Here is a 21,629-nt window from a genome sequence, read left to right on the forward strand (position 1 = left end):
AATAATCAATCAAGACCTCAGTTCCTCAGCTGAACATCTCAAAATATTCAGATCACCTATAGCCCATGTTTCCTTTAAAGTGCTACAACAATAAAAATCAGACTATTCCACCTATAAAATGGTATGCTGTCCCTAAAATCATTCAGTCTTTGTACATAAAAATAAGCTCTCTTTTCAAAAGATATACCAAATCATTTCTCTTTATTTATAAGGAAATTTTTTTCTTTTCTTTTTCCCTCTTTTCAAAAGCACTGCTGAAGTGAAAATTGTGATGTACAGATGGGGGTTGAATAAGAAAACATTGATGAAATTATTAAGTTAACAATGTAGATGAAACAGATTCATTACAGCCATACACAGATTAACAAAATGTCTTCCAACAGGAGACAATGAGGAAAATCAGTGGAAATTTACACAATTGCTAGTACATGACCTTAAACAATTTAGGTAATTTTCACTCATTGTCGAAATTGTCTCATAATTCCAGTGTCATAAAAATCCTGCATTCACTACACCAAAGTTAACCATACATGTACAATAATCAAAAAATTGTAATACATACATATTTGCGATCTGAATAATGCCTTCTCGACAAGATCTGAAGAAAAAGTTTCCAGGAATAAAACGATAAAAAACGACACTGCTCAAGGGTTTGACATAGGTGCTACTTGAAACTTGTCAAGAGCAAACAAAAATTTGGTGCAAAGCAAAAGAATTTTTCACACTTTGGTTACAAAGCAAAAGACTTTTTCACACTTTGGTTTCACTTCTCCAAATTTTTTTTGAAGCCCTGATAACCTTGCACTTTGGAAAAATAAACAACAGATCCCTACTAACCCCTTCAATATGGTGGCAAACTTTAACACTTGTTCTAATGCTACATCAAATTTTTTTCACAGGAGGGTTGGGGCAATCCAAACTGAAGGAGGTTTAGATGAACTAACACCCCTCCACTCTTTAATGGAATTAAATCATACTGTATATGAGCAAAATCTCTATAAAATAAATGTCTAGGTAGAATAAAGTGTTATGAGGAACACATACTTGAGGATAAATGCAATGAGAAGGTTGTATGAAGGAGTGACTGCACCTACAATACTGCAAAGGTCAGGGGACTTCAGAGATGAAATGTTGGAGAAATAGGATAGGTTTTACAACAATGGATTGTGAGAAATGAGTAAGTGAGACTGAGAACAGGGGTGGAGATCTGTCAGGCAGGGGAGACTAAAGAGTACCAAGGTGGTATGAGCATATGGAAAGAATGAATGAAGAGAGACTTGTCTTTCCATACATGTCCATAACACCTCAACACTTTAATCTACCCTGTCTGACATCTCTATACCCTTGTTCTCTGTCTCATTTCCACATTCCTCACTTTACCCGTTTTTGTAAGAGTGTTGGGAACAAAAAAAATGTGCATTTGAGAGGAAGACCATGAATGGGAGTGGATGGATGGGGTGAAGGGAGGCTTGGATGCTTAAGGAATGTTTGTAGAGCACGGAAGAACCCAAAGAATAGGAGTGAATGGAGGGAGACTGTGAACAGATAAAGAATGACACGTCCCTATGGGACGTTCTTATCTGCTCTGTAAGTTATTTTGAGTGGACGAGGACGGGATGGGAGGACGCCACATAATGAAGCATTGTGGGTAATCTAGCTCCAACTATTGGACATTGTTGTGGAAATGCTGCATCTTTCTGCATTACCTTCAACCTGAACGGTGTGGCGGAGGACAGGGATCTCTATCCGTGAGGTGCTGAGATGAGTGTGTTATTCGATGGGTTTTCGTGTGTACGAAGTGAGTATGTGCTTTGATTCAGCCAATCCCTAAAGGGGAAAGGGCCTTGTATTTACCTAGTTGTAATTTACGGGACGAGAGCTATGCTCGTAGTGACCCGTTCTCGTATCTCTCCGCATTGTGTGTGTGTGTGCATGCATACATACGTGTATTTATTTACCTAGTTGTATCTTATGGAAAGGAGAGCTAAGCTCATGGTGTCCCGTCTCTGTATCTTGCAGTATCTAAATTACATGTGTGTGTGTGTGTGTGTGTATTTACTTAGTTGTCGTATGTGTGCGTGTGTGTGTGTAAGTATGCCACTGTAATGATAGGGCTAAAAACATACATGTTGCAAAAACTGAACATTTCTTCTGCTCATGACTTAAAACTTATATACAAGAGCAAATCCTACCATGGCAGCCATTCTACCCTTTTTGTACTCTGGTCACAACTGCGACTGGCTTGGCTGCTGCAGTTCCGTCAAAACATTCACGTCACTTTCTTAAATCGCAGAAAAAAGTCACTACACATTTTTCCCCCCCATTCTGCTTCTTACTTGTACCATTTTGTAAGATTCAAGACTGTATTTGCAGGAAAAGAAGCTTATGTAACAATATTTTGTAAATGAAACTATACAGCCACAGTTGCAGAACACTGATTGCACTTTCAACAACAAAGGTAACTTCATAATATATGGTTCACAGGAGGATCTCTGTTTACGGTTTCACTCAGCTCGTGCTGTGGTGGTTCTACCTGAATTACACTTCCTGAAGCCTGAGTAGAAAATGAAGGTTTAGCGATTAATTACAGCGATTGTATGACCCCTTTGCAGCAAGTACAGCAAGTTCTCTTCTCAAACACTGTCATATCACTCAAACACACTCATACACTTTCCAGTGGATACCAAAAATAGGTGAATTGAAATACAAGTCACGGAATTTCCACCATCGTTCCATAAAGCTAAATATGAACTTATTTTACGCTCTTCACAGGGCTGAAAAAAAATGGGGGTATCACTGGAGTATATACATATTTTAAGGGCAATTTATACAACAAAGAACGGAATAAGCCACCCTGCCTCTCCGTGACTGGGTAGGGGCAGGGTGTGACAAAAAAGCTGACACCCTGACATAATGTGGCACATTCATGCAGTTGAGGACAACACCAATACAACAGTGACGAGTAGATGCTATTGTGTACGACTGAGGGAGTGTGTACAACCGTTATTTCAACAATTTTTGTCCGAATTACGCCAAATTAGATCCCATCTCGCTCCTGACAGCTTTACGACTAATTACAAACGGCAGTGCTTTTGCAAGATGATACAATCATCCCATAATCACTCTTTTATTACAAAGGTACATGATAATATCTTGATCTTCATCACATTAACAAGACATCCTCATTTAGATCCTCGTCTAAGTAATCAAGGTCTGAGTCGTCCTGAAGTAACAAGTGTTCTTCTTCGTCTATAAGCGAGTCTAACCGATCCATAGAAGGCGGAACGTGAGTACTGTTCACCACTCCCTGTTCTTCGATCTTGGTTGGTTCCGTCTTTTTATTTAAAGGTTTTGCTACTTCTTCAGGTGGTGATACGGGGGGTGTTACATTATTTTCTACCATCTTTTCACTTTTCTTTCCTGCTTGCCTGGTAATGTTATTTTCCCCATTATTGTGAGAGATACCCTTGGTAATCTTACCAACCTCCTTAGTGGGAGACTTTCTTAAGGCTAGTTTTCTTGTTCCTAAACTAAATTCTAACTTTTGCTGGGTCGATTCTTTTCTTTCCGCCTCGGTATCTTCATGCTTATCTTCAATCCTCGCTAGTTTTTTCTTCTTCTCGTCAAATGAAATGGGCGAAAAAGATCGCTTTTTACTACCGGTAAAGTTATTAATACTTGGTTGGCTTTCCTTCTTCTTCTTCTCGGCTCGGATGTCTTCGAGGCTCTTGATCTTAACCCCAATCAACCTGTCCTCTTTGTTGTCCGATAACCTTGACGAATCAACGTGCCGTTTCTTCGTCTTCTGTTCACTTCTAGAAACAGTCTTTTCCTTTTCTGCTTTAATTTCTGACAATGTCTTTATGCTGAAGCCGAATTCACTTTCTCTCCTCAAGTCGCCTTTTTGTTTCTGAGCTCTGGCACTGGGAAGCCTTTTGGGGGCAGAGTTGACATCTTTATTCTCGTTTTTGGATCCCGGTTGTATTTTCTCACCTAGTCTTGAAGCTAAGGAGCTGTTTGCTTTAATGGGGGATTTTTCTTCATTAACGTCGTCTAATGACTCGGCGACTCTTTTCCTGCCCAACCTCTCAGCAAGGGACTTCTTACCCCGAACCTGTATTCTCTGTCCCAATCGCTCGGACAGAGGTCGCACTTCTTCGTTTTCGAGATTATCTTTTCCGTTTCCCATTAATCTCTTCAATTCCGCTTTCCCCATCTGACTTTTAAGTGTTTCACTGAGAGCTCTTTGTGCTACACCGCCGAGACGTTTCGAGACGGGCAAACGATCATGAGACTGGACTCTCCTATCTTCAATTCGCCTTATAGCCGGAACTTTTTCTTCAACTTCCACCACATCTTCGGAGGAGTTCTTAGAAGGTCCGAGTCTTTTGTGTAGCGGTTGCATGCTGAGTCGTGCCCTCAAATCGTCTGTCGGTACTGGGCTGAATCTTCGGTGGGCAACATCAATCACATCGTCTTCCTCCACTTCTATAAATTCTTCAACTAGAGTCTGTAAAAGAGTAAAACTTTCTTAAAATACAAGACCATAACCTCTACAGTATACTAGATTTTTAATGAATTGGTGTCCTTTATATTAATAAACAAAGAACACAATCTTCAATAACTAATATCCTTTATATTAACAATTTTTCACACTTAACTCCACATCAATATATATACTATAAGCCTTTTTCCCTCATAAGTGAGTGGGAAAGTCAAAACATACACCCACTTCCTACACATTAAAATTCATTCAATATCCTTCCCATCTATACACAACTCCAATTATATATATATAATTTGCCTGTTCCCCTTCTCCTCGTATCTCAATTGTATTTATGTATTCTAACCTGTACTTTTATATCCAACTGTGGGTTCTTTGAGATGATATATATATATATATATATATATATATATATATATATATATATATATATATATATATATATATATATATATATATATATATATATATATATATTAGGAGGATTAGGAGAGGGACAGAGGGAGTAATTGGTGAGGAACAGTGTGGATTTAGGACGGGTAGAGGTTGTGTAGATAAGATTTTTGTGGTAAGAGAGATATGTGAGAAAGCTATAGGAAAGGGGAAGGATGTTTTTTGGGCCTTTATGGACCTGGAAAAGGCTTATGACAGGGTAGACAGAAAGGCACTGTAGGAGGTTTTGTGGATATACGGGATAGGAGGAAAGCTTCTAGGAGCTGTCATGACTTTTTATGAGAGTAGTAGAGCTTGTGTCAGGATAAGAAATGGAGAGAGTGAGTGGTTCGAGGTAAAGGTGGGACTTCGTCAACGATGCGTTATGTCGCCCTGGCTGTTCAATTTATACATGGATGGGGTAGTGCCAGAGGTAAATGCAAGGGTAGTGGGTCAGGCATTGGAAATGGTTAAAGAAAATGGAGAAAAGTGGGAGGTGAGCCAGCTGTTGTTTGTGGACGACACTGCGCTTGTGGCAGGATCGGAGGAGGGATTGAGGAAGTTGGTGACAGTTTGGGAGAGTGTGTGATAGAAGAAAGCTGAAGATAAATGTGGGTAAAAGTAAGGTGATGAGATGTACAAGGGGTGACAGTGGCAGTAGTCTGGAAGTGAGCATTAAGGGAGAGCGACTGAAGGAAGTGGATAGTTTTAGGTATTTGGGTGCAAATGTGGAAGGAAAAGGTGGAGTGAAGATGGAGGTAGAATGTAGATTGAGAGAAGCAAGTAAATACCTTGGAGGATAAAAAGTGTAACAAGAAATAAGACATTTGGGAATGTATGCTAAGAGGAGAGTGATTGTGCCAACAGCACCATATGGGGCAGAAACATGGAACATAAGAGAGGAAGAGAGAAGGAGTTTGAATGTGTTTGAGATGAGGTGTCTGAGAAGTATGATGGGGGTTACTAGGCTGGAGAGAGTGAGAAATGAGGAGGTGAGGAGGAGAACAGGGGTGGAAAGGGGGTTGGGAGATAGGGTTGATGAAGGAGTATTAGGATGGTTTGGACACATGGAAAGAATGAGTGAAGAAAGGCTAGTAAAAGGTATGGAAGGCAGATGTGGAGGGAGTGAACATGAGAGGACATCCTAGGATGAGGTGGATGGATGGGGTGAAGGGGGCTTTGGGGAAGAGGGGAATGTCTGTTGAGGAAGGACAGGAGAGGACAGAAGACAGGGGTGAATGGAGAATGGTTGTATATGGATGATGATGTGATGCATGAGGTGGAATGGGCGGGGGATGGTGGGTGAGGTAGTATGTGTGAGCAAATTTTGACACAGCCCGAAGGGATTTCTCCCCGTCTTCTCCTTTATGCATGGGGGGACGGAGAGGGGGGGGTTGCCGATTTAATGAAGCAGCCTTGCTGTGGATGTGCTGTGTCTTGCGACACTGCTTCTGACCCAGGGCAGTGGACAAGGTGCAGGGATGACCCATCATCCAGGAGGTGCTAAGATGAGAGGGAGGGTAGAGGGGTGTGGAGTGTATTCAGGGATGGAATGGGTGGGAATGTTTTTTATGCCTTTTCCTTTTTGGCTAACCTCCCTTGTAAGGGGGAAAAAGCCTTGGTATATATATGTATGTATGTATGTATGTATATATATAAATATATATATGTATGTATGTGTGTGTGTGTGTGTGTATGTGTGGAAGTGTATGTGTGTACAAAAAGCCCTTTCTCTGTTTAAAGTGGTGGCCAAGACAAAGCACACACCAACTTCATAAACATCAAAACTTATTCAATGCTTGTCCCATCCATGATGCATGAGGGGAAGTGGGTGGGGGATGGGGGGTGGGGGATGGGGAGTGAGGAAGTATGTATGAAAAAATTTGATGCAGCTTGAAGGGATTTCTCCCCGTCTTCTCCTTTTCTTGCATGAGGGGACGGAGAGGGGGGGTCACCGAATTTTATATAGCAGCCTTGCTGTGGATGTGCTGTGTCTTGCGACACTGCTTCTGACCCAGGGCAGTGGACAGGGTGCAGGGATGACCCGTCATCAAGGAGGTGCCAAGATAGGAGGGAGGGAAAGGGTGGAGGGGAGTGGAATATATGGGAAATGAAATGGGTGGGAGTGATTTCTTTGCCTTTTTCTTTTTGGCTACCCCCCCCCGTGTAAGGGGGAAAAAGCCTTTGGTATATGTATGTCTGTCCCATCCCAACATCACCAGTGCTCAACCTGAGTTTGTTTACCCTTCCCCACCACTTCATCATACAGCAACCCCATCCTTCATCCACCCAAAATAATCTATGGAGAGGAGGAGGAGGAGGAGGAGGAAGAGAGAGAAAGAGAGAGAGAGAGAGAGAGAAAAAAAAAAGATAGAAAAAAAAATCCTTTCTAGCAACATCAGAAAGGATGTTTTTCTCATCTGCTTTATAAACTATTTTGAATGCATGAAGAATATGGTAGGGTGGTGCATTCATATGATAAACAAGTGTGGCTAAACCAGGTCAACTATTGGTCTTGCCCCAGATTTGGTGGGTAAGGAGTTTTATTTTTGTGTGAGTGTGTGAGGTCACTAAAGGGGATAGATTGCACTGATAGAAGAGATCTCCTGATTAAAGATAGGAGAGCTTTAAGAGGTCACGGAAGTAAATTAAGAAAGACTACATGTCAAAAGGATGTGAAGAAATAGTTTTCCACAGAATTATGAAAGGAAAAGAATGCCTTGATAGAGAGGACTTAGTAAAGTGGGACAGAGATAAAACATGAGGACATGCAATGAAACTCATAAAGGATAACTACAGAAGAGACCTGAAAAAGAACAGCTTCCCACACAGAGTGATAGATATATGGAACAAATTGGATGAAAAAATAGTGTGTGCAAACACAATACAAGAATTTAAGAGCAAACTTGATGTTGCGAGATACAAAAACGGGTCACCACGAGCATGGTTCCCCTTCCTGTATAATACAACTAGGTAGATGTGGAATAGCTTAAAAGGTGATATAGCCCAAGCTCAAACAATACACGAGTTTAAACCTATATATGATCATTGCAAATCAAAGATACAGATTAAGTTGGAATCATACATGAATTTGAGTCTAGATATGTTAGAAAATTAGAGAAGAGGAGATAGGACCCAACAAACGTTGCTCCTTTCCTGTGTACTATAACTGGGTAAATACAGTATTGCCCATAGATCGAGCTATGAGTTTTGAGCTTTCATCCAAGTGGGTAATGTTTATCAATCACAAGTAAAACACGTGATCCAAGACAATGGTGAATCGTCTCTTGCTAACTTCCAATCAATGATTTCTGCCTTTAACACTTAAAATGTTAACAGCATGTGGAAGGCTACTGATTTATAGCTGAAGATAAGAGTGATCAGGCAGTTTGAAGGAGGTGAAGAATGATAAGCATAACATAAGACCAACACCTTTCTGACTCCACTGTTTCCACCACCCTGAAGGATATGGAATGTAATGAGAACATACGAGAGGATCAGCCGCAAAAAGTCTGCAATGGTCAAGGGGAACATGGGTACAGCATTTCATTGATTTGTTGAATATACAATAGAATAGGCTTCAACTGTGGTAAAGGGAGATACCAGGAAAATGACTTTGATGGGAGATGAGAATGATAGGTCTATAGGTAAAAACAAGATACAAATAGCATCGAAAGAGATGGAAGCTGATAAGACACCTGGGTTAGATTGTTGCCATGTGAAGTGTCTAATGAGGAGAGTAGTTATAGTGGAATGTCTAGTGAGATTGTTTAATGTGGACCTAAGGGAAGCAAATGTTGCAGTGGATTGGAAGAGTACATGCATGGTTTCATTGTACAAGGGGAAAAAAGGAGACAAGTACAAATGTAGTAATTTTAGCGGGATCAGTCCGTTAAATTCAATTGGTAAGGATTTGGAAGGGAACAGAGGAAAAATGGAAAAAGACCTTTTGATATGCATGTTGTACATGTTAATTATTTTTCATGCTGTATGCTCTGGTTGTGTGATGTGATGGATGTGTGGGTTCAAGGGCCCTTACACAGAACTAAGTTCTAGTAATATTCAAACAAGTTGCCTCAACTTACGTCTGCCTCAGAAAATCCAACCTCTTCCTGTGTTTCTAGTCCATCGTCCTCAAAAGCATAACCAATGACTTTTGCCTCAGCAGCTTGAATTTGACGAAGCCTCTCCAGTTCCCACTGTACCTCGGCACTTAATGTTTTCTTGTTTTTTGCGACTTTGTGAGGTGAACCAGTAACACTTTCATTGTCAGACTCGCCTGAAGGTTAGAAAAGGGAACATTGCATGATGTAAAGAAATAGAAAACTGACAGGATATCAAAAGCTCAAGCAAAGGTGGCAAAATACAAATGTAAATTCTACTTAGCTTAACAATATGTATAGCAGATGATGATATCCCGAACATAAAGAATGAAGAAGACTGCAAGAGACCATAAGGCCTACACAAGGCAGCTCCATATCCATCACCATCTGTCATCCCCATCCATAAAGTTGTCTAACAGTTTCTTAAAACAACTGATAGTTTCAGCGCTCACTGAATAGACTTAGTAACCATGTAGTGAGTGCTGAAACTATCAGTTGTTTTAAGAAACGGTTAGACAACTTTATGGATGGGGATGACAGATGGTAATGGGCATGGAACTGCCTAGTGTAGGCTTCATGGTCTCTTGCAGTCTCCTTCATTCTTATGTTCTTATGTACTTACCATCCACCAAGGGGACTATAAATGGTGATTTTGGGGGAGCCACTGCTACTGGCTGTGGAGATGGGGTCTCCACTTCCACTGGCTTGGGTCCTCTGTGCCCACTGGGTAAAACCACCTGTCTTTCATCTGTCTCCTTTTTCACCACTCCCGCTATCTCATCTGGGTTTTTTACAGGTAATATTACTGTGGAATAAAATGAAGATTTAATTAAACAACATTTTGAACTACTTGTCATCAATACTGAAGAAATATAAGTGCTAAAACATTACAAACTTTTAGTAATTAATTGTCTTTCACCTGTCTCCTTTTTTACCACTCCCGCTATCTTGTACATGGATGGGGTAGTGCGAGAGGTGAATGCAAGGGTAGTGGGTCAGGGGTTGGAGATGATTAAAGAAAATGGAGAAAAGTAGGAGGTGAGCCAGCTGTTGTTTGCTGATGACACTGCGCTTGTAGCAGGATCAGAGGAGGGATTGAGGAAGTTAGTGACAGAGTTTGAGAAGGTGTGTGAAAGAAGGAAGCTGAAGATAAATGTGGGCAAAAGTACGGTGATGAGATGTACAAGGGGAGAGTGGGACAGTAGGCTGGAAGTAAGCATTAAGGGTGAGAAACTGGAGGAAGTGGATAGTTTTAGATACTTGGGTGCAAATGTGACAGGAAAGGGAGGAGTGGGGGTGGAGGTAGAATGTAGATTGAGAGAAGCGAGTAAATGCCTTGGTGGGTTAAAAAGTGTAATGAGAAATAGACATCTGGGAATGGATGCTAAGAGGAGGTTATATGAAGGAGTGATTGTGCCAACAGCAATGTACGGGGCAGAAACATGGAACATGAGAGAGGAAGAGAGAAGGAGTTTCAATGTGTTTGAGATGAAATGTCTGAGAAGTATGATAGGGGTTACTAGGTTAGATAGAGTGAGAAATGAGGAGGTGAGGAGGAGAACAGGGGTGGAAAGGGAGCTGGGAGATAGGGTTGATGAAAGAGTATTAGGATGGTTTGGACACATGGAAAGAATGAGTGAAGAAAGATCAGTAAAAGAAGTGTGGAAGGTGGAGGTGGAAGGAGTGAATATGAGGGGGCATCCTAGGATGAGATGGATGGATGGGGTGAAAGGGGCTTTACAAAAAAGAGGTATGTCTGTGAAGGAAGGACGGGAGAGGACAGAAGATAGGGTTGAATGGAGAAGGGTTGTGTATGGATGTGGCTGTGATGCATGAGGGGGAGTGGGTGGGGGAGGGGGGGTGAGGAAGTATGTATGAAAAAAAAATTGACGCAGCCTGAAGGGATTTCTCCCCGTCTTCTCCTTTTCTGCATGAGGGGACGGAGAGGGGGGGTCGCCGAATTTTATGAAGCGGCCTTGTTATGGATGTGCTGTGTCTTGCGACACTGCTTCTGACCCAGGGCAGTGGGCAGGATGCAGGGATGACCTGTCATCCAGGAGGTGACAAGATAGGAGGGAGGGAGGAGGGTGGAGGGGAGTGGGATATATGGGAAATGAAATGGGTGGGAGTGATTTCTATGCCTTTTTCTTTTTGGCTACCCCCGTGTAAGGGGGAAAAAGCCTTTGGTATATGTATGCTATCTTGTCTGTTTTTTTTTACAGGTAATGTTACTGTGGAATAAAATGAAGATTTACTTAAACAAAATTTTGAACTACTTGTCATCAATATTGAAGAAATATAAGTGCTAAAACATTACAAACTTTTAGTAATCAATTGTCTTTCATCCGTCTCCTTGTTCACCACTCCCGCTATCTCGTCTGGGTTTTTTACTGGTAATATTACTGTGGAATAAAATGAAGATTTACTTAAACAAAATTTTGACTACTTGTCATCAATTTTGAAGAAATATAAGTGCTAAAACATTACAAACTTTTAGTAATCAATTGTCTTTCATCCGTCTCCTTTTTCACCACTCCCGCTATCTCATCTGGATTTTTACAGGTAATATTACTGTGGAATAAAATGAAGATTTACTTAAACAAAATTTTGACTACTTGTCATCAATTTTGAAGAAATATAAGTGCTAAAACATTGCAAACTTTTAGTAATTAATTGTCAAAAATAAGTTGAATAAGTCATCCAGGAGGTGCTAAGATAAGAGGGAGGGTGGAAGGGTGTGGAGTGTATTCAGGGATGGAATGGGTGGGAATGATTTTTGGCTACCTCCCTTGTAAGGGGGGAAAGCCTTGGTATATGTATGTATGTAATTGTCAAAAATTAGTTACAGTTTGTAAGAGGAGACAGAGAGAGAAACAAAAATTCCATGTCTGCTTTCCCTACTCTTTACTAGACTTCCGTCACGACTTCTTTCCACATGCCCAAACTGCCTCAGTGCTCAGACCTACGCTATTAGACAGCTCTTTTCCTAACTCCATTGCCTGATTCACATCCACATTTCCCACTCAATCCACTCTTGCATTACCTATCATACGAAAATGACCTACATATACCAAAGGCCTTTTCCCCCTTACAAGGGAGGTAGCCAAAAAAACAAAGGCATAGAAACCACTCTCACCCATTACATCCCTAACATATTCCACTCCCTTCCACCCTCTTATCTTGGCACCTCCTGGATGACGGGTCATCCCTGCATCTCGCCCACTGCCCTGGATCAGAAGCAGTATCACAAGACACAACACATCCACATAAAAGGCTGCCTCATTAAATTGGCGATCCCCCTCTCCGTCCCCTCACGCAGAAAAGAAGACGGGGAGAAATCCCTTTGGGCTGCATCAACCCGTTTCTCACATATATATCTCCTCTATATTATACTAAAATTCCATACTAGTATTTGCAATCAGGCAGTTATTGAAACTTAGGTCCCATTAGTGACTTGGGTCACCCTGTATTAGTGTGGGGCTGTTTCTATTTTCTCAACTTAGGATTAACCTCTTCACTCCGGGGCACATCGCACATCTGGCAGCATTAGCTGCCCAACGTGCGATGTTGCATCATAATAATCGCATTATAAAAAATAAAGTCAGTGCTCAATCGTTCGTTCTCTTTCACCCGTGTATTTTGATAACCATAGAAAATTGATGAAGCCAGTTTAGAGAGAATGGAAATTACGTAGGTACGACTACAATAAATATAATCAAGATGCCGACGTCGGCATCATTGAGTACCCACTTGCTCCTCATGCCGCCTACGTAGGCGTCACCGTATGGAAGTGGTTAACCACCTACAATACTATGATGCCTACGTAGGCATCAAGAGCAGTGAGAAGGTATACGAGGATACTAGTGTCTACATCCTGATTACATTTATTTTTTAGATATAGCAGAGTGACCCTTGTATTCTGTGAATAGGCATGATTGCATTTTCTGTGGTTATATACTAGCCTCTCGATGGGGGGAGTTTGTGATGTTAAACCAAATCACATTTATTCAGAGTGAAAGAGAACGAATATAAGATCAGTAACTTTATATTTCATAACATGCATTTTGTGATGCATCATCATATATCCATCTTGCAAGTGTGTCTTTGGCCCTTGGTTTGCTTATAGTTATACAGACGCTCCTCAACTTACGTTTTAGTTACGTTCTGAACGGCCGAACGTAAGTTGAAAATGAACGTAAGTTGTTACTGTACTATACATCCGTAAATTCTATTACCGTATCTTATAAAACACCCCTAAATCATTAATTATACACATAACATTGTAAAATAATGACATTAATTTCAAATAAATTAAATTCAAGCAACATAAATTGAGATGGTGGAGGAGGAGGGGGAGGAGGAGGAGGAGGAGGAGGCAAGGCATGTTCAGTTTGTCGTTTGTGCAATGTAAACAAAGGACGCAGCATCATGCACAAGTATCGTTTGAACTACAGAGAGTGCGCTAAACTAAAAAATTCACAAAAAAATTTTTTTTTACAATTTTTTTTACAGTCAGTTCAAACGTAAAATCGAAAAAACGTAAAATGAATGAACGTAAGTAGAGGAGCGTCTGTACACATTCAGTTGCAACTTACAGTCTGGTTTCTTGACAATATCTTCTTCTCTAGGATGATCAAGAATGTTCTGATGAAGAAAAGGACAGTGAGGCTTCTTGCACCCTCCAGGCTGTGTTTCAAAGTAACACTGGATCTTGTCACGCTTTTTCTGCAATGGAAATTTCATACATTAGAAGATACCTTTTTATAATACATACATATATATACCAAAGGCTTTTTCCCCCTTACAAGGGAAGTAGCCAAAACCAAAGGTATAATATCCACTCCCACCCATTCCATCCCCACATACTCCACTTTGACTCACCCCCCTCCCTCCCAAAGCCGTTACTATAAAAGAATTCAAGGCAAGGTTTGACAAATATAGAAAAAGAGACGGGACCCAATAAGCACTGCTCCAAATGCGTACATTACTACTATGACATATGACCCGTCATCAAGGAGGTGCTAAGATAAGAGGGAGGGTGGAGGGGAGTGGAGTGTATTTAGGGATGGAATGGGTGGGAATGATTCATGCCTTTTCCTTTTTGGCTACTTCTCTTGTAAGGCAAAAAAAGCCTTGGTATATGTATGTATGCACATATGTCATTGGGGGAGGAGAGGTGGGGGGTCATCGATTAAATTAATCCACCTTGCTGTGGATGTGCAGTGTTTTGCTGCATCGCCTCTGACCCAGGGCAATGTGCGAGGTGCAGGGATGACCCTTCATCCACGGTAGCATAGATGAGAAGGCGGGAGGGGTGGTGGTTGGGAGTGGAGTGGGTGGAGATGAAATGGGTTGGAGTGGAACTATGCCTTTTAACTTTAACTACCTCCCTGGTAAGAGGAAAAGAGCCTTTGGTATATGTACTAAATTTCACCTCATACTGGGATACTAGCTACTGTTATATTGATTACAAATGAACTACAACATTGTATATGCCTTACCAAAACCTCCATATGTCTAAATATACAATTTGGTTTAGTACAGGATCCCTGGAACCAGTAAATACACATAGTTTCATTACGGAGGGCAGCTGGTTCATGACGGAATGCACAGCTGGTGCCCTGTAAAAGAAAGAAGAGGATTAGGACAAACCTTGAATATATCAATACATTCAACCCAAGACAAACAAGAATCACTGGGATCTCCATTCAGGTCACCATCCAGCATTAAGACAATACCAACACCTGGCCATTAAAACAAACTTCCCCCAGAGAGGGACTATGTCATGACACATAGGTAAGATGAAAAAATCCCACTGTCGGAGAAAGTAAACGGACGAAGAATAGAATTAACTGTATATTTCAACCACTCTCTGTGGTCCTCTTCAGCAGAAGACTGAAGAGGACCTATTCATCATCCTACCCATCATAGCCCTCATGGATGAAGGCTCTTCCCTATCCCTACTACACTGCTAGAGTTTGAGGCAATGCAACAAGACAAACCATTTCTACAGCATATCTTGACACCATCTGGTTAACCTCTTCCATACTATGACACCTATGTAGGCGTCATGAAGTGTGAGTGGGTACATGAGGATGCCGGCATCAGTGTCTTGTTTATATTTATTTTGTAGTTGTAGCTGAGTGACCCTGAATTTCTTTGAACTGTGTTTATTAATACTCAGAGTGAAAGAGAATGAGCAATACAGCAGTGACTTTATATTTCAAAACGTGAGTATTGTGGTGCATCATTGTACGTAAGGCATCTGATGCTGCATGCCAGATTTACACTCATATTGAAGAGGTTAACTCCTACTGCTTTATTAATTAGTGACACTCCCCCTCTCATCGATTTGAGAAACTTGTATAACAGATCAGTCAATCCACTGTTCTAAATCTCTCATGCAGGAGACCTACAGGTATTCAGCAACAGCCACTGGATTTGAACATAATTAAATCAAGGAAGAAATATCATTTGTTGTCTGGGTATGGTTAGGGTGGGAAACTATAAGATGAGATGTTAGGTGTCTTTTGTGTGACATTTGTATCTAAGGCAGTTTGTTTCTATAGCCATGGCTATAATGCAGTCAACAAGAATATCCTTTTGTGTTGTATAATTTATCCTTTTACAACAACTCCATTCATTTTAATCTCCTGTACCTTCTTCCTTGCTCAACAGACATTCCTCTTGCATTAAACACCCCATCCATCCACCTTATTTTTGGTCTTCCTCTAAAGTTTCCTCCATCTACTCCTGGTTTCTACACTGTTTTTGCTAGTATCTCTTCACTATATGTGACTTTTCTTAATGTTACAAAAAAGGATGGTCTTAATAATGAACTCTTCACAGATCATATGATTCAATGCACCACCATCTATGTGGTCACCTAGTTCTTTCCATAAAGACTCCATGATTGAGCTTCATCCTCTTTCTGTTCAGCAATGAAATCATTCTGATGCACTACAACAGTGTAAACAAGGAAACGATACGAAAAAGCCAGCAAAAGAAAACTCCTTGCAAGAGAGCTATTACTCGTAACAAAAATGAATTGAATGAATCAGGTGGTTAGTTACTGATATAGCCTGAGCTGTACTCTAGGTTTAAGAATAAATTTATACATCTCATCATTCTTTAACTATACCTATTCATTCAAACTTGGTGCCAAGATGGTTGCTATGCCAAGTTAACTCAAATTACAACTTATAAAATACCAACTTATCATAAGTTCAGTGTATATTGAAATCTTACATGCCAAAAGAAAATAAACATATTACCTTGCTGCATGTTGAGTAGTAGTAGTAGTAACAATCATTATTCTTTGTTGATGCGGAAGGCTTTGCTTCCATAGCAGAATCTAGAAAGCAAATAAAATATATAAGAAAGTGAATATTATCAAAGACATTCCATCATATATAATATCTGATTTGTATAATTTGATACAATATCCTGTTTCAGTTTAGAATCACAATAGCAATGTTACATATCATCCCTGTATAATCAATCCAAGTATAAATCAAAACTTACAAATGCTATTGTACCACAGAAGAAAATTCCAGAATTGCGATTAAGATTCAGTGGTGAATCTCTTTCTTTTTTTAAACTCTACAAGATCATGGTATGCTTTATACATTTCTGTTCCAAGTACCACCCGACAATTTCATTCAGTTGAGGCAAGATGCCAGCCAATAAGGTCAAAATCAACCCCTTTTCATTAGGCTCCTACAGTATTCACACTGTTATTTTACGATGCACTGCAGCTCCTGATCAAAATTACTATACAAACACAACTTTCAACAGCATCCAATTTTATGCTAAATCAAGTCAGAAAATGCTCCCAATACATACATACACCAATGGCTTTTTTCCCCCTTACTAGGGAGGTAGCCAAGACATGAAACAAACTAGCCCACTTTATGTTCAGGCCACCACTCAGCACCAAAACACAATTGAGTCAACCTAGAAATAAATGCCATATGCCCCAAGTGCAATCCCCACACAGAATACTAAGAACATTGTCCAACATTCATTTAATTCATACAATACAAAGTTTTTTTCTTTAATTGATTTATGGACCAACCTGGTGGCCACCATGTCTGCACATCTTGAGGTTGCAGGTCTCCTGCAAGATAGAACTAAAACTATAGACTGATTAAAACTCACTCACTGATGCACTGTGACACACACACATGATGCAGTGACCAACACTTCAAATTTAGCAGTTTTGAGTTTTGACTGCCTCTGAGGGAAAATATCTATAGACTGAATACACACCAACTTTACTCAAGTATCAATGGTAGAGCATAAAATTGGTGGTTCCATCTTTGGGATAAAGTCTGATGGGGAAAACAGAGAGACTTCTTTCTGAGGAGAAACTTTGGATTGATGTCTGTCTTGTATTGGTGCAGTTTTCCCCAAACTTTTCCAATACATGACTCCTTTCAGTAGTACCAAACATACCACGACACCCACATTTACAAGCCTTCTGAGAGTGTATTAATATTTTTGATCACTGATACATTATCTTGAATTTTAAAAGCACAGCAGAAAAAAAAAAAAAAAAAAAATTAAGTTTATTAAAAAAGTTATTTAATTATGTATTTTAATGAGAAGGATGTGTTTACTTTTCCGATACAAGCAAATCAATACACAGGTCTGTGTGACTGAATGTACATACAGTTGGACCCTCCATGACCCCCCAAAAAAAGGCTCATGACCCGTTGTTTGGGAACTCCTGTATTAGTGTGAGACTTTCTATGTCACTAGCTGAAAGTAGAAGGAAGGCAGCATTTACTGATCAACTCTCCAAGAATGAATAGATGTGAGAAATACAATTGAAGTTGATACTGAGATTGCCCAATCAGGAGACAAAGTGCCAGCCCCTCAGGGTTGCACCTCCTTTTGGAAGTAAGGGGGTCGCTGGGCTTTGAAAATGGGCAGCTCCACTGTCCATCTTGCAAGAGCAGCACAAAGACAACAAATGAATTTTTTAAAAGGCAGACGATGGGTGTAGTATCAGCATCCCCTAATTTAGGAAAAAATGTCTTTTGGTGTGTCATCATTAACATCAATTGGGGGCTTATGCCAACATGCCCATTGCTTCACTCATTGTTTTCCCCCATTTAGTATGTCTGGAACAAACTAAACGGGGAAACAGTGAATGTCAAAACCCTACAAGATTCTAAGAACAAACTGGACGCAGAGAGATACAAAAGTGGGTCACTACAAGCACAGCTCTCATCCCATAAAATACAACCAGGTGCCAGTCCCCGCAGTCTCTCCGAGCAAGCATTATAAAATATAAAGTTACTGCTGTTATATTCATTCTCTTTCACCCTGAATAAATATGTTACAGAAAACGTGATCAAGCATATTCACGGAATATGGGGGTCACTAAGCTACAACTACAAAATATAATTAGAAAGCTGATGCTGGGATCCTCATATATCCCACTCACGGGTCATGACGCATACATAAGTGTTGTCATATTTAAGAGGTTAAGGGATACACCTGCAGATAGAAGAGGTGCTGAAGATGATCAAGAGAGACGACTCATTCTGACATTCACCTCACAGGTACTTACTGCTGGCTCAATTAATGTAAACAAATGAAGTTATCAAAACAAATAATTAACATGGTATTTATAAAGTTGTTTGCCTGTCCCACAGATGCAATACTTATCTATATCATGGGACAGCTCGTACCATTCTGAACTACATGATTAAGTACTGCAAATCAATAGTAACATTGGTAGTGATTTTTTTTAAATGTAGTGTTCTTTTTTTTAGGGGGGTAAAAAGCCTGGGATATATGGCAAATTCTTCTTTCAGTATTTGGTCAGATATTTATTCATCAACGCTCACAAAGAGGAAACACTTGTCCATGATTTCTTCACCCAGGTGGTGCTGCTCAATGCCCCATTGTGTGACCACTGTCATCAGCCATGAGGAATACCTCTACTCAAAGCTTTGAGCAATGAGGAAGCAAGTGGCAAATAAAAAGCAATAGGAGAGGTAATGTTTTCCTATAAAACATATTTTTAATGACCAGAGTTGGGTTTGGTTAGATTTAATGCAGTTGTGTTACTGTCCACCACAGCCGAACAAAAAATAAAGAAATAAATAAACAGGTAGGAAAATAAATAAAAAATAAATACATAGATAAATAAAAATATATATATAAATAAATAAATAGCTACTGATATTACTATTAATTTGCAGTATTTATTCATGGGGTTCAAAATACTCAGAATTATAAGAGCTATCCAATGATATAGATAAGATCTGCATCTGTGAGACTTAGCAAAACAACTTTATATTTACTATTAACAGATCTGCCTAGTGTAGGCCTTATGGTCTCTTGAAGTCTCCTTTATTCTTATGTCTTATGTTCAGATATTAAGCACACTGGTTGGGTATTTAGAAACCTGAATTTTAAATTTTCAAACTGCAATACATTCCATCACCCTTGCAGTAGTCTTAATCCATTTACTGACTATACAATTGTAAATATTTTTCTACCTACTTTTAGCATACGATGATGCCGACATCAATGTCATGAGGTGCGAGTTTATGAGGATGCTGGCATTGGCATGCTGATTATATTTATTTTGTAGCTGTAGCTAAGTGACCCCCATATTTTGTGCACATGCTTGGTCATGTTTTATGTGGTTATCAACATTTAAGGTGAACGAGAATGAGCAATACCGTTGTAACTTTGTAGTTTATAATAGGTGTATTGTGATGCATCATCGAATCACAGTATATCAGGCAGATGATGCTTTGTGCAAGAATTCAACTTGTATTCAAGAGGTTAAATAGGAAGTATATCCTGATTTCATCATGTCTTATCTAATTACCATTTAGTAAAAAATATGATCGAGGCTATTCCCACCATGATGGTACAAATAACAAGTGGCACGTTATTGTCCGCACCATCATAGTGCAAACACTTCGAGGAAGCATGACTGATGGTACCATTACTGTGTGCATAGTAAAACTTGCTGGACTATTCATTACATGACAGTATACTGTCATGGTGAGAATTAGTAAATTTGCTGGGCTATTTGTACTGTGACAGTACCTAACCTAACTTAACCAAGTATTATAATATGTCCATGATACAATGAAGGTACAAAATGCCAATCAGAAGATCATATGTCATGCATCGTGCATACATGTGCATGTCTATCTTATGCACACAGATGCACTTGTTTCGACCAACCACAAAACACGAGTGTCTGTCTCATATGGTCTACAACAAATTGCAAGCAAATCATGTAAAATCAGGAAAAAAAATAAGTCTACTGGCCTAAATGTTATAGCATGTCAAATATCAACTAATCAACTGTTTAGTGTAGATAAAAAAAAAAGATGAAAATAAAAGCAATTAATCACATCATCACAAGCCTGAATGAGCACAGCAGAATCCACACTCACAATGCCGAGACAATTAACGGCACGGTGGGTGACCAGTTCATGTACAACAGGTTTTCTTTTATCTATTTCAATTCATATATATTCACATATCCAAGAAGAAATCTTGGATAGGTGTCCAACGAATGGATGGAAGGTGTACAAAAGGTCCCAACTCCACTATGGTTATTCTTACTAGTGTAGGCCTTATAGTCTCTTGCAGTCTCCTTCATTCTTATGTTCTTAGTGAAGACTTGCCTGACTATATTGACATAGAACTGGAAATTATTAATGTTAATTTTTTTTTATCACAGCCTCTTTAATATCATAACTGTTTTGGCTTTGGGTATCCATCTCATCATTGAACAAGAAAGAAATTGTGCCATGTTTGTGCTCAACAACATGGGAAATGAGGGAGAAAAAAGAGAGAAAAAAAAAAAAATGTGTCAATTGGTCAGAAAATCAGAGTTCAAAAAGCAAAGATTTCAAATTTTATAAAAAAAGAAGCAACAGCTAAATATTCTTAAGTCTCATGTGGAACATATAAGCATAGGACATGCAAAAGCTAGTTATAGTAAGGTAGTAAAATCAGCAATAACAACAAATGACAAATATAAAACAACACAGGCTTCTTCTCCTCAAAATGTCAACAAAAATACCACTGTAATACTCGAACCTATATTGCAATGATTTTCAAAAAGAAAGCCGCTATCTTCAGAACATCTTAAAATAAGTTATTTCTCATAACTCCTCTATAGAAAAGAAGCTTTACAACTGGCTGCTTACAACAGCATGGATAAGATGGAGAACAAGGAAGTGCACACTGTGACGGTATGAACAGCCAGTGTGAAATAAAAAATTTCATTCTAATCATTCATCTTGAGATAATTTAAGACACAAGTGACTCTAGTGCTTATTACGGGTGCCTCATCTCTATACTTAAGTCTCACCCATGTCGCGACTACCTTTAAATGCATCGACACTCTGTCTCGTGATAACATTCTCTGACTCAACTTGGCCTTGGATCACATGTTTGAGTTATGATCAATAGCTATTACCCTGTTAGATTAGAATTCAGGGTTCATCAATGCCCTCTCTATGGGTAATGCTGTGACCTCATACACACACAGACACATCTAACTCCTTCCTCACAAGAGTTGGTGTGCTAGCACACAGTGT

General features: G+C 39.7%; 1 protein-coding gene across 1 annotated transcript; it reads right to left on the bottom strand.

The window, feature by feature from the left end:
• Positions 1 to 305: 305 nt before the first annotated feature.
• Positions 306 to 21,404, bottom strand: LOC143039135 (uncharacterized). The gene is made up of 9 exons (XM_076208994.1): positions 21,401 to 21,404; positions 17,117 to 17,158; positions 16,314 to 16,393; positions 14,541 to 14,660; positions 13,635 to 13,764; positions 11,361 to 11,441; positions 9,662 to 9,844; positions 9,022 to 9,215; positions 306 to 4,510 (listed from the first exon to the last, which is right to left on the bottom strand). Exons 1-9 carry the CDS (start codon positions 21,402 to 21,404, stop codon positions 3,164 to 3,166), a joined length of 2,181 nt encoding a protein of 726 aa, XP_076065109.1. The 3' UTR covers positions 306 to 3,163.
• Positions 21,405 to 21,629: the final 225 nt, after the last annotated feature.

This window comes from Oratosquilla oratoria, chromosome 25, assembly GCF_046742065.1.
Source record: "Oratosquilla oratoria isolate Oo_2021 chromosome 25, ASM4674206v1, whole genome shotgun sequence".
Lineage (NCBI taxonomy): Eukaryota > Metazoa > Arthropoda > Malacostraca > Stomatopoda > Squillidae > Oratosquilla > Oratosquilla oratoria.

What these genes read in the sequence shown, in the direction of transcription:
- LOC143039135 (XM_076208994.1), bottom strand. An exon ending in GCAGACATGGTGGCCACCAG is followed by an intron (nt 16,394 to 17,116) that starts GTTGGTCCATAA and finishes TTTGCTTTCTAG; the next exon opens with ATTCTGCTATGGAAGCAAAG. An exon ending in TTAGACATATGGAGGTTTTG is followed by an intron (nt 13,765 to 14,540) that starts GTAAGGCATATA and finishes TTTCCATTGCAG; the next exon opens with AAAAAGCGTGACAAGATCCA.